Source organism: Tasmannia lanceolata, unplaced genomic scaffold (assembly GCF_043159265.1).
Source record: "Tasmannia lanceolata isolate RefF3 unplaced genomic scaffold, GAP_Taslan_0.1 ptg000006l, whole genome shotgun sequence".
Lineage (NCBI taxonomy): Eukaryota > Viridiplantae > Streptophyta > Magnoliopsida > Canellales > Winteraceae > Tasmannia > Tasmannia lanceolata.
The window spans coordinates 44,723,268-44,737,681 of record NW_027518683.1 but is presented as its reverse complement, the minus strand read 5'-3'; the positions used below and the strand labels follow the sequence as shown (position 1 = coordinate 44,737,681).

General features: G+C 40.8%; 1 protein-coding gene and 1 pseudogene across 1 annotated transcript; both read right to left on the bottom strand.

Moving 5' to 3' along the window:
- Window positions 1-1,944: 1,944 nt before the first annotated feature.
- Window positions 1,945-4,760, bottom strand: LOC143879065 (uncharacterized). Its single transcript, XM_077381260.1, has 5 exons — window positions 4,668-4,760; window positions 4,277-4,561; window positions 3,713-4,082; window positions 2,698-3,062; window positions 1,945-2,496 (listed from the first exon to the last, which is right to left on the bottom strand). Exons 1-5 carry the CDS (start codon window positions 4,758-4,760, stop codon window positions 1,945-1,947), a joined length of 1,665 nt encoding a protein of 554 aa, XP_077237375.1.
- Window positions 4,761-12,671: 7,911 nt separating this feature from the next.
- LOC143879064 (pentatricopeptide repeat-containing protein At2g22070 pseudogene) lies at window positions 12,672-14,102 on the bottom strand (annotated as a pseudogene).
- Between the last annotated feature and the right edge of the window lie 312 nt (window positions 14,103-14,414).

The window sequence follows — 14,414 nt, the reverse complement described above, 5'->3', positions numbered from 1 at the left end:
TTATAAAATCATTAATCTGATCCAATTGTGATAAATTCATTTAAAAATCAAAATTAATTCAAAGCACCTTGAAAATCTTTAGAGAACTCAAACTTTTTATCATGTATTCCATCGTTAAGCCATCTGAAACAGAAATCTTAGGGGTCATAGCTAGATATCCTTTGTAAAATGGTCATGCTAGGATAGTTAGATGCCAAGATTGCATTCATAATCGTATTCTAATTGCGATCAATTCTTGATGATTTGAGCATTTAAATTATAGTACGTTATTGGCTCCGAGGTCCATTATTCACGGAAATCTTGAGAAATATGACAGGCAATAACATACTATAACTTACGTGCTAAATTATTCAAGGGTGGAAAGCACGATTCCCTTCTATGGATGCAACTCAAGGCGAAAACTTGCCAATATTAGAGCCATCGGTATTCCTTAGATTTTAGGATTCGGAAGCCTTTAAGGAACTGAAAATTATTAACTTCAACAAATTGAATCAATTTACCCCATGTCTTTTGGAACCGTTGGATTGCGGTCTCCATCGTGAGAACCTTTAGAGCCCCCTTTAGGAACACTTGTGTCATGTTGTGTTCTAGGTTTTAGGGTGTCCTAGAGTTAGGAAGTTCAGCCTCATCACGACTGATTGCTATTATTAGCAATTGAGTCATACATCTAGTTACACTAGTTACCCATTTTTCCTATAGGAGAAGCCTAGTTACCTAGGATGAAGGTTCACCTGCATTAGTCTAAGGGATGTCTTGCACTTAGATAGGACCATATAACATCTTAGATGAAGTCTTAGGATAATAAAAGCTACTCAACTTGAACTAAATAATCTCTCTTAAACTGTTGAAACAGTTCATCCAATCTAGATCGGTGTCCTAGATGAGTTAAGCATAAGTAGCTTAGTTTAGGCGCACCGAACTACGTTGACTCTGATTCCAGTGAGGCTTGGGTACGTAGGCAGCTTGATAGCATACCAATCACGAGTCGGCCCCACACACAAATGGTGGGGTTTTGTATATTGGTTTTTTGTAAATTCTTAATTAAAATATATAGGATTTCCCTCAAATTAGCATTTTAGGAGTATATTCACATAGATTGAATCCAAACAAATTAAGAAAATCAAGATACACATTAGGGAATACATTTAAATTAGATCTTATGATGCATGTCACATAGTTCACACATTAATAAAAAGTTAAATGAGCCATTTAAAAGAAATTCAAGAGAGTTAACTTTTGGAATTGAAGACTGGATTATCGGGCAAGAATGGTGCTTGTGGTAGTAATTCCCCATACCTTCCATTCTCGTAATCAGGTAGCGAATCTAGATTTTTGGTTATTTACGGGTCCTAGATTCCTCATCTAGGTGGCGACTCTATCATTCTCTTTTGCGTGAAGTTTGGATTGCTTTAGTGATCCCAAGTTCACGGAAAGGACGAATTAAATCAACAATAAACGGCACACTCCAACCGCGTGGGTACGAGAGACCAAGAGAGAGGGAGGCGGCTCGCGGGCCATTCCCCTCTCACGGGATCGGGTCCCACAAGTAGCTGTCAAATAAATCAATTTTCCAACTAACCTCTCGTATCCATGGATTGAAATTTCGATTTCGGCATAAATTTCGGACATAGCCGAAACTGAAATTGCAGCCGAAATCCTAAAATTTCAGCCGAAATCCAGTAAAGTCACACGAAATGTTGGTTTTTTGGGCCGAAATTTCGGTAAAGCAAAATTTCCCCGAAATTGACCAAATTCTCGAAATTTCGGTAATTTGGTACATTTCGGCAATTTCGGATTTCGGCCGTTTTGGATTTCGATCGAAATTTAAAACTGAAATTTCGGATTTCGGTCGAAATTTAAAACCATGCTTGTATCGTCCTGGATCATCTAACAAGTTCCCTTCTTCTAGAATGAGTTTAACATTTGGATCCATAGGTGTGGATGTTAGCTTTCCCTCGTAGAACTTTTCTCCTCTAAAATATCCAAGGTATACATTCTTTGTGATAAGGACAATCCATACTTAGAACGAGCCACTTCACTGCCAAGGAAATATCTGAAAAGTCCCGGATCTTTGGTGAAAAACTCTTGAAGAAAAATTTTCAATCTTCGTATCCCAACTTTGTCATCTCCTGTGATTACAATATCATCCACATATACTATCAAGATGTAGCCAGCAGTGGACTGATAGCTGAAGACGGAGTGATCAACGGCACACTGTTTCATACCAAATCTGATAACTGCAGATTGAACCTCCCAAACCATGCTCTCGGAGATTGCTTGAGACCATAGATTGCTTTCTGTAGATGACATACTCATGAACACATCTCCTCCATGAGCAACATACCCGGGAGGTTGCTCCATATACACTTCCTCACCGAGATCACCATGAAGAAATGAATTTTTAACATCTAGTTGATATAGTGGCCAGCCACAATTAACGACAATAGAAATCAAAACTCGAACAGACGATATCTTGGCCACAAGTGAGAATGTCTCCTGATAATAACCCCAAATGTCTGAGTGTAACCTTTAGCCACAAGTCGAGCTTTGAGCCTTTCAATGGTTCCATTAGGAGGTACTTAAGTGCAAAGACCCATCGACACCCAACAATCTTTGCACCAGACGATAGAGAAACCGGTCACCACATATTATTTTAATACAAAGCAGCCATTTCGGTATCCATAGCCACACGCCAACCAGGTGAGCAAGAGCATCTGAAATAGACTTAGGCAAAGAAATGGAAGATACATTAGAAACAAATGAACGAAAGGAAGGTGATAGATGCTCATATGAAACAAACTGAGAAATGGGATGTGCAGTAGTAGTATGTGACCTAGTGCGAGAGCCAATAGGCGAATCAGATATAGGAAAGGAAGTACCTGACGTAGGATCTTCCGACTGAGAGTGAGGATCAGCTGTATGAGATGATGGCTGAGAAGTAGATAGAACAATCTGTCGTGGTCCTCGAGTATAAACTTTCGCCTTAGGTTCTATGCGATCCTCGGATGTCTCTCTATCACCCACCACTAGAGAATGAACTGTAGAGGGCTCTACAGGCCCGTCTGCAGCAGAAATAGTAGAGTAGGCACCTCAAAAGAAGTACAAGGTGTGTCTGGAAAATAAGGGCTATCCTCAAAGAAGGTGACATTTGCAGAAACATAAGTTTTCCGCAGTCGAGGAATATAACACTTGTATCCCTTTTGGGTACGAGAGACACCCAAAAAGATACATTTTTTAGCCCGAGGATCTAGCTTATCAAGACCACGTCCAAATCTATGAACGAAACATTCACATCCAAAGACACGCGGAAGTAATGGAAAGGGATAACCTAACGGGTATAATATAGAGAAAGGCGTCTGGCCAGATAACACTGTAGAAGGGAGTCGATTTCCTATGAAGCAACCCATAAGAACTGCATCTCCCCAATAGATCTTTGGCACGCGCATCTTAAACATGATAGTGCGAGTAATATCCAAGAAATATCGAATCTTCCTCTCCGCGACACCATTTTGCTGTGAAGTATATGCACAAGATGATTGATGGATTATACCACGTGAATCAAGAAATTGATGAAAACCATTATTGTTTGAAAAATATTCTCTAGCATTATCTGTACGTAAGAAAGAAATAAAACATTTAAATTGATTAACAATTTCAAAGTAAAAGTTGCGAAATGCATTAAAGACTTCAACGATCCATCATGAGGAATAACCATGTAACTCGTGAAAATCATCCATAAGTATAACAAAGTATCTAAATCCAAATAAAGAGACAGCACGTGAAGGACCCCATACATCAGAGTGATTAAGCTCATAAGGTCGTGACGCACAACGAATACCACGTGAAGGAAAAGCCACACGATGGTGCTTTCCCAACTCACAAGACTCACAAGAAAAAGACTCAACATGTTTAGTAATAAAATGAGATTTCCTAAGACTATCAGCATGAGGATGGCCCAAACAATAGTGCCATTGATAAGCATCAACAGAGGTGTGTAGCGCAGCACCAACAAGAGTAGAATCGAGATAGTACAAGCCACCCATCTCACGACCTAAACCAATCCTCGTCCCAGTCTTCAGATCCTGAAAAACACAATACGACGGAAAGAAAGAAACTGAACAGTTCAGAGTTCAATTGACGCACAAACAATAAACTAACATGAAATGAAGGAACATACAGGATAGAAGATAAGCAAAAATCTTTAGAAATGGAAACTACACCAACCCTTGAATAAGTTGATGTAGTACCATATGCTAAATAACAATATGAGGCGTACTAGATGATGCTGACTGGAAAGAAGTAGTTTGAAATTACTAGTCATGTGATGGGATGCCCTTGAATCAATAAGCCACGATCTAGAAGCATTGCTAGAGAGGAAACAAGACGAGCTACCTGGCTGGGCAAATGTGGCAGTGGGCCGCTTGCCTCGATCACGTAGGTGTACAAGTTCCTCATACTCAGCTTGATCAAACATCAGAGAGTCTCGCTGGACCAAAGGAGCAGGAGCAGAAGCATGTGAAAGAATAGGAACAACAGATCCAGTAACAAAGTCAGGGGGTGGCTATCAGATGCAGCAACAAAAGCGATGGTAGACCGATATGGGCGAAGCTTCATATGTAAATCATAACAATAATCGATAGTGTGACCCTCCATACGACAGTGCGTACAATATCAAGACCCATGACCACGGCCACCCCCTGAATCACGACCATGACCACGTGCACCTCCATCACGACCACGGCCATAAGAGCCTCCATCATGTCCACGGCTAGGTCTAGTAAAAACACGGCCACAATCTCCACCAGTAGATGTGGCAAGGGCGGATCCATCCAAGGGTTGGTCTCTGGATGGAACAACCCTCATACGCTGTACTTAGAAAGAGACGGAAGAGACCCAGAACTATAAATCTGCTGTCGCATCTAAAGATACTCAGGCCCAACAGAATCAAGATAGCGAACCACACATAATTTTTCTTGAGGCTCAGCAAGAACGATATGATCGACAATGAAAGACATAAGCATATCTAGCTGCTGGCACAATGCAATGTATGAACTGTAATGATCGAGTGTGGACATGCCACCACGCTGAAATTTAAACCAGTCTGATAATAGATCACACATCCGGGTGATGTTATCTGCTCCAGAATACAAAATCGCAGCCTGGTCCCAGACTTCCTTAGAGGAGTCAAGATACATCATATTAGCAGCGATCTGTAAGTCCATACAACTCCATAAGAAGGATTTGATAACTGCATCCTCTTGTTCCCATCTCGTATAAACAGAATCTCTCTTGGATGAAGGAGACTGCTCAAGAAAATGAACCTTTCCCTGACCCAGAAGATATACACAAACAACCCTCTTCCAAGCCGGGTAATTATGTCCATTAAGTTTGATAGATGTCATCTGGAGAGGAGCTTCTACGAGGGCCTCCACATGAGAATAGCGAGTGGAGAGAACCGTAGATGAAGTAGGGACCTCATCAACTTTAATGGATCTGAGTTGCTGTGAAGATAAATCAATTAAATCCATAGCACCAACAAAGAACAAGCAATCTCCAATACACGGCAAAAACACCACGTCGAACCCAAAGAGCAATCAACTAACGACTAGAATGTCATAACACATTCAATAACCACAAATAACATACTGGGTCAATCACCAACCCAAGAAAAACAACACCACAACCACCAAGGTTGACTTTAATGGATCCGAGTTGTTGTGAAGATAAATTAATTGGATCCATAGCACCAACAAAGAACAAGCAATCTCCAATACACGGAAAAACACCACGACGAACCCAAAGAGCAATCAACTAACGACTAGGGTTGCTGGGCGTACTGATAGAGAGAGGAGTTCCATCAACTAGGGCACTAGGCGTGACTTGATAGGATACGAAGGAGCTGAAAGAGAGAGAGACAGCTTTGAAGCCTACTCTTGCTTGACTGGACGTTGCCCTGTTAGCTTGGTACCTGGCTCTGTAATTGCCTCTGTTTGCTTGCTTGGCCCCGTTAATTGCCCTGTGCAAGCAAATAGAGAGCCCCCGCCCGTTTGAGTCAATGTCATAACACATTCAATAACCACAAATAACATACTGGGTCAATCACCAACCTAAGAAAAATAACACCACAACCACCAAGTTCACAGAAATAGAATCAACACCACAATTAGTGAACAACCCACAATCACTATTAATAATCAACCTATCCATCAACAATCATCCAATAACAAGTAGCCAACAACCACCACTCACAATAGTCGACAATCACCCCAAACTGCTCCACCAACGACCATTACTAACAACAACAACAAATAAATCACCAACAACCACAAAACCACTCCAAATACAATTCAATACACATCAACAATACCAACCAACACTTAGAATCACCAATAAGAAATCACCAACAACTAATAATCACCACAACGAATATCCAATAACATTAGCAATAAGAACCAAACACTTGGAACCACCATCAAAAGGAAGTAAGCAAGAAGAGTAGAATCTAGATCATGAATAGATGCAAATAGATTGCTGATTTGAAAAGAAAATATGGTTAGCATATGATGGAATCACTAACTTAGGTGATAGGCTTCACAAAAGATCACATATAGAAGCTTGGACTAGGGTTGGAAGAAAAAAACTAGGGTTAGGGTTTATGGTTAGAATAGGACAAAATGGGTCCAAAGGTGTGTGTGTGTGGAGGGGGGGGGGGTGCGAAAATTTTTCCTAGGGTTAGGCTAGGGTTAAATATGGGTGGAGAGAAGCGGCTAGGAGAGAATAAAAAGCCACAAAATGGCTTAGGTTTGTGCGGTTAGGAAGGTTAGGGAAGGATTTTGAGGTGTTTTGATGATAGAAAATAAGGTTTAAGAATGGAAGTTTGAAATTTGGAGGTCACTTCTAGTGGTGGTGGTTATCGGATGGAAAGGATTTGGGTTTGGGAATTGAGTTTGGGGAATGAGTTTGGGGATTGGAGTTGAAAGAAAGAAAAGAGAACAAAAAAAAGATGAAGAAGAAAGAGAAAAGATCCGTAGCACCTTTTTAATGAGGGATGAACACTTCAACCTTTAGCTCTGATACCATGTTAGATGATTACATGATTAAAAGAGATCAAGGCTTGAAGAGAAGGAGAAAGAGAGACAATGAAAAGAGAGAAGCGTGCATGAGTTAGGGCTCTCTCCACACAAAAATTATTATATATATATATATTTTTTGATAATTGACCAATATATTCATACCAACAAAATTACAATGGGGACCAGTAGTCCCACTAGATTTACATAGTTGGCCCAAAAAAGCTCATTACCCCTTACATTACCCAATAGCCTCAATTTAATCGAATCCAGCAAAAAGTGCCAAATTTGGGGGACCCTGAGTCATGATCGTGACCTGCCACGTCACACCAATTTCTCCACTAGCAAATTCGATTTTCAAAAATCCCGCTCAAAGGCCCAGAGCTATTGTGCGCCCCTAATCGTGCACGATAGCCAACCACCCAATATCATCATCCGATCTCCGGCGACCTCCACCTCGAACCACCACCAAACACCGACGGCTCCTCATTAAAAATATATCAAATTCTTCTACCATCTTCTCCAAAACCTACTTCCACTAACCCAAAAATCATTCCATCCAAAAGTATACTCCTAGCCCTAACCCTAAGCCGTAACCCTAAAGACTATACTACTCCCCCACCTCCTTCCCCAATCAACCCTAACCCTAACAACCCTAAAACTCCCCTCCTTTTTCTCCTCCTTCAAACCTTAACCCTACAAGGTTCATTGCCGCTATCCACAACCTCCCTCGACTCCCTATTTAACCTCCTCCTTTTCCCCTGAATCGAACACCATTTTCCTTACATCGGCCCCTTCCAAAGCCTCCAACAACTCCCCCATCCATTTTCTCTATCAACCCTAAATAGATCCGGCCCTTTCACCATTAAATCCGGCCTTCTCGAGCCCAGCTCCGACCATTCCGCCCTATATATGGCCCCCGGCTTTCCATGACCCCCGGATCCGATAATCCACGGCCTCACAGCGCCTGTAGCTGGCCTTCCACGACTCCAGGTCTAGCACCACACGGCCTTTCACGGCCACCGGAAACCTTCACGGTTTTCCCCGGCTCAAGATCCAGCTTCACGGCCTCCATGGCTTTGGATCCGGCCTCCACGGCTCCCAATCCAGCCTCCACGGCCCCAGATCCAGCCTCCACAGCCCTAAATCTAACCATCACGGAAAAACCATGTTCCAGATCTGGCCTCCACGGTTCCCGATTCAGCCTCCGCGACTATCTTTTGCCAACCACGGGAGAGACGGTAAAAAGTGGGTTACCAATGGGGAGAGAGAGGAAACGAGCGAGAGAGGGAGAGAGAGAGAGAGAGAGGGAGAGCGAGTGAGAGAGAGAGAGAGAGAGGGAGAGAGAGCGAGACGAGAGAGAGGAAGATGTGGGAGAGAGAGAGGGGACGAGAGAGAGAAACCGCCTCCCTCCCTAGGCCGACGCCCTAGGGAGGGCGCTTTTTTTATCGCCCTCTAAAAAATTATTATATATATGTGTTGTGTAAATTGACCAAGATACCCTTAAGTGCTTGTTTTAACTCGTTTAACACATGTGAATAAGGATTGCTGTCTTTTGTATCCAAGTTTCTGTTTTCATGGAGTTTCTTCATATTAATAAAAGATGTTGTTCGTGGTTATTTAATTTTGAGTTGGGAATCGATCTGCAGCATAAAAGAAGAGTATTGAATGGAAGAATTGCAAGAGTATCATGCCCTCTCACTGTTACTGATATTAAAAAATAGGCTAATCATTCAAATACCAATATCTTCCTATAATTATTTCCATAATCAGGTGTAAAAAGGAGAGGAAATTATAAAAAATAAAGCCTAATTTGCCCTTAATAATTGGAAAACTCACCCTAGAATGGAACATAGATTTATGCAAGGGACCATATTAATAGAAGTTGTTGTTAGTGTTTATTTCATTTTGAGTTGGGAATTGATCCTCAGTATAAAATAAAGAGTTCTGAATGGAAGAATTGAATAAGTATCATGCCCTCTCACAATTACTTCTATTAAATATTTTAACAACTTCCCCTTCTAATCAGGTTAAAAAGGATAAGAAAAATATAAAAAGAAAAATTCTAATTCACCCTTAATACTGCTAAAACTCATCCTAGAGTGGGACATAGATATGTATCATGCCCGACTTGTCTATAATGGATTTTGATAATTGTTGCTTTGTGCTTTAGTTAAGGCATCCTCCAACTGATCAACATGTTTTACAAATATACTAAATATTTCATTGATTTTTTTCTCCCTAAGGAGGCAACAATGTATATCTATATGTAAACTCATCATTGCTGCAATGACCCACCAGTGTATCGTATGTGATACTATCTAGAACTGAGTTATCATAAAACAGCTTAAATAGTAGATGTTTTGCTGCTCTAGTCTGAGCTTGTCTGCTTAATCCATTTATAAGCACACTACATGTAACAATGTCTGGAAGGATTTTTCTTAAATGGAGAGATATAAATCGTCTAACACACACAAATTGAGTAAATTATTTTTTTCGATAGCCTTCCATATTCATATATTATCTTTAACATTCCTGTATTCAATTTACGGTTTCTTGCTTTCCTTTTTTTTCTCAATCAATTGATACATAGAGATTACACTAGCAACGTGCTTTGCCTAAAAGGCAGGTGATAATAACCGTATTCTCTACATTAGACAGAGAAATAGATAACTCAGAAAACAGATGAAAGTCTCGGCTACATAAAAAACCAAACATCATTACCATCCTAATCATTCCCTAAATCAGATCTTAACACCTAAACAAATCTCTGAACAACAAAACTAAAATCATGAAATAGTGTAATATTGATAAAAAAACTATAGATAACAGAGAGAACACAGAAATAAACTACTATAGTGTAATATGGATTGTAATCTAAAAAGAAAGGAGATATTAACCTTCTAATGGACTGAGCCGAGTGAGCTTGGCAAATCAGACAGGTTGCATTATCTTTAAGTCAAGAATCAACACATGCGACATGGAAGTTGTGGCTGCAATTAGGCAGCAATCGAAGAGATTCCCGATATTTGAATTCACCCAAGCGTATGGCACACTCTAGTGTGTCTATATGCATCTTCATCACGCCATATTCAAAGGTAGGAAAACTATCTATCGCAGTGCCGGTCAAGCCCTCGGCTCTGTGGAGCTCCCTGGTTCCTTCCGTTGCTATTCTCTTCGTAGTACCATTTTATCAGAAAATATACCAGAATGCAAATCACGATGAAAATTTGGCAAGGACACCGATCGCCGGCCATGTAATCAAATGCATACCATCGTCGGGGTCGGGATGGGGCTGATACAAGGTATGATCCGTTGCCATCAACGAGAGTATCCCAACGTTGGAATTTTTCAATCAGTAGAGGATGTTTGAAAGAGGCTATGAAACTGGCTACTAGACTGTTAATTCATGTGTATTTGAAATCACCAAATCAAAGAAGAGAGATTATGTCATTCTCACTCCTTTATTATTGCTAGGGACCATGGCAGAAGGAATTTTGCAGCCCCTCTGTTGCATGATAGTGCAACCACATTGGCTCACTTTTCAATAGATTTTGTCCTTTCCATGGGGTGGCTGCTACTAGACTTCTAATTCAAGTTTGTTTGAAACCAACAAACAAAGAATAGAGAGTATGTCATTCTCACTTCTTTACTTTTGCTAGGGACCATGGCAGAAGGCATTTTGCAGCCCCTCTGTTGCATGATAGTGCAGCCACATAGGTTCACTTTTCAATAGATGTTCTCTTATTCATGGGGTGGCTGCATTCTCATCTCAAATCCCAAGAATTGTAGTCTATCTTTGGTGCTAAGCTTGTTTTGTATTGCTTTCGATGTTGTGATGGCATATCTAGGAACGTGACCCATAAATCAGATCGTTTTTTATCAGGGGGGTTAGGTTGGCATCTCTGAAAGTGTTCCAACCACTCTTTACAGAGTGTAAGCCGTCAGGTTTTGGTTTCTAGATGGCCTTTGAAGGTCCATCATAGGTAAATATTGCCTTTTGGAGAAGAGCTTTCTCTTCAGTGAGGGAGGACTTGTCCCGGATCGGGTTCCATTCTCCATTACTGTGTATTTGATCGAGAGTTGTTGAAGATCTAAGGGAGGTATCTGCACATGATCTGGAGACAATTTTGCAGTGTTCCTTTTGGGTGCCGATAATCATTTTGGACTCAGAATCAGTTCTAAAAACTGTATTCTTACGTTTATTAATCATGTTGAACTCAGAATCAGTTCTAAAAACTGTATTCTTACGTTTATTAAAAGAGGAGAGGGCAGGGCCATGCAAAATACATAGGGCCAGTATTTGAGGCGTCCCATTAGCTTTGAAAATGCCACAATCAGCTTTTTTTTTAACTGTCCATCAAAATTCAGCTTGAAGCTAGTAAAATAGTATCATGTAACTTGACTACCGTATCTATAATAAGCATCAAAGCCACATCTTAGACATTCTCCGGTCATCATTATACTGAACTTAATACAAACCATTTGATAACTACAATTAATTTCTATGGCATGCATCATCACATCATTGTTATGCAATTAAAATTTGCACTCAATTACTGTCCATGAACTCAAAAAACACAAGAATCTCCAACCTTCAACTTATTGTCAATAACAATCTTCTCATGATCGACTTTCTGAGCATTACATTGTCAACAAAGTCATTGTCACCCCGTACTCCTCTGTCGCCTCCCTCTGCTTCTATCCAATCTGGGGCATCAGGTACCAGTTTCCCCCAATGCACAAGGTTATCCCCATGGTCCTCAGCAATATCCCGTAAAACAGGGACAGAGGCCCTACAGCAGTTATGTTGTCCCTTGGGCTCAACCCCAACATCAAGCTCAACCTCAATATCAACCTCAATATCAGCCTCACCCTCAACCTCAATATCAGCCCCAACCCCAATTCCCCCAGTACTCATCTAGCTTACCACCCCGCCATGGGTAGCCCATGTGAATCCCATCTATAGTCCATTGCCTTCGCCTTCTCCCTCATTTCAATCATCTAATGCGAACACTGCTGCCTCTCACACACCCATGCATGCCACTAGACCGTTGCAGCAGTTCAATTCTTTTAGCTCAAGAGGAAATAACGTTCCGAGTTCCAACAACGCATGGAGAAACACAGGGGAGCCCCAAACCTGCCCATGTGGACCCTTCAGCTGCACATAGTTGGGATTCAAACAGTTTGTTTGAAGATCTGATTGATTTGAGAAATGCAGATGGCAGGCTTAAGACAAGTTCCTCCCACACTGGCTTGGGAGGAATGCCTGACCAAAGCATGGTGAGTGGAAGGAAGTGAAGTCCCTCAATGTATATGTAATGCTGTGTCCGCATGAAGTTCTGGGTGAACTCTCATGTGAATGTATTGAAAATTTTGTCAGTTTGAAATGTAATTGGGAGGTGCTATCCTACATCATATACATACAGTTATCATAAAAATGTACTTATATTTGCGTGCTCCCATTCTGATGGTAAGAAATCTATCATGTCTTTACCAAGTTGACTTAAATTAATCTCTACTTCGTGACATATGATTTGCCATGTTTTAGAAATGTTTACAGTTTGTCATTCACCATCACACTAGCCTGTAATTGAGCTCTCACCAGTGGTTTCCACAAGAACATATGCCGCCTTTGAATTGATGAAATCTACTCGCATCTCTCCCCACAATTTCTCGTCCTTCGATCTCTGATATAAACCTGGTTATTGTATGGCCATTGGCACACACCCGGAGATTCTTAACAATCACTATCCTAGTCCCGGCGGTGTTCTGATAAGCCCAAGTCCGATCGCAAGCTTCTCACTGTGCCCAAGAAGAATCTCTTCCTTCAGATGCTCATCCTTTTTGCATCACCATGCTTGTGTTGGGCACATTCCCCATTGCTTCTCATTCTCATAATGAGACCCTCCAAGTAGTTACAGGTCTCTTTGTAGAGAGGGTGAGATCTATCTCCTTATTCAAAAGCATGAACTCTTCTATTAATTTCAATCCATGTACAGGCATTCTCTTTCCTTATTCCTCTATCCAACATCAGCCTTGTAACCTTTGCGACACCTTCCAATTCTTTAATCAAACCATTAAAATTAGACATCAACATATAAGCTCCTGCTTGAGGCTTCAATTCAAGTACTTTGTCCTCAACCCTCTTTGTTAGCTCTACATTCATATGGAAACAACAAGAGCTGAGAAAAGCTGTCAACAGTTTGGCGTCGGGCTCGACCGGCATTCCGTTGATAAATTCATGGGCTTCTCCACCATGCAAGTATAATGCTCCATTGTGGGTTTAATAGAGTATGTGTGGATCATGGAGTTGAAGATTTTCCACTCTTCCTGTACAAGGCCATAGTGACTACATGCATAAAGGGTACCTAAAAATGTTATTTTGTTAGGGACAAACCCTTTCAATTCCATTTGATCAAATGTTCTCAAAGCCTCCCTTGCAAGGGCATGTTTTCCATAACCCACTATAAGAGAAGTCCAAGAAATTATATTCTTGATTGGCATCTTATCAAAACATTGGCTTGCATCCTCCATGCATCCACTTTTAGCATACATGTCAATGATAGCATTCCCAACCGGAACATACAACTAAAAACCATGGTTAGTTACCAAACCATGGATTTGTTTACCATTAACCAAGGCCGCCAGATCGGCACACCCTGAAAGAATAGTAACCCTCATCGTAAGATCCACCCTTTCTCCCTCTAATCGCATATTTTTAAAAGAAAAACTAAGCTTTTCCGCCATTTCTGTTTTGTGCAAGGCCTGAAATCAAAGAATTCCATGATGCTACATCTCTCCAGGTCGTGCTGTAGAAAAATCTGTATCGGAAGCTAGGCCACATCGACATAATCCGGCTATCATTCTGTTCATTAAGACCACATCTTTTTCTGGCATCTCATGGAAAATCCGACGAGCTTCTTCGATATAAGTGCACTTTGAGTACATGTCAACCACTGATGTCATTAGGACCATATTTCTATTGAACCCATATTTCAAAATTATACTATTGAGGTTCCTTCCAACAATTTAAAGGGAAATAATATGATTATTGTTAATCTAGAGGCCCCACTAAGTAAAAATGAAATATGGTTCGTTCAACTCACTATTTGCACGTGTAAAAACTGTAGGAACTTTGAGACAGTTAAAAAAATAGTTGATTTCTTAGACCCTGTTTGTTTGAGATTATGACAACCAACTGTGAGTGCCAAACCGATTATTGGACTCAAAATTGTGCTTCAATATGAGTCCAACAATCAGTTTGGCACTCACAATCAGTTGTCATAATCTTAAAAATTATACACGTAGGGCACGTCATAACGTGATCTCAAGGTTTGAAGG

Coding starts and splice junctions, on each gene's coding strand:
- LOC143879065 (XM_077381260.1), bottom strand. CDS start 4,760: ATGATGGAGGCTCTTATGGCCGTGGTCGTGATGGAGGTGCACGTGGTC. Junction 4,562..4,667: donor TGGTCATGGGTCTTGATATT/GTACGCACTGTC, acceptor TGCATCTGATAG/CCACCCCCTGACTTTGTTAC. Junction 4,083..4,276: donor TTTCCAGTCAGCATCATCTA/GTACGCCTCATA, acceptor TGTGTTTTTCAG/GATCTGAAGACTGGGACGAG.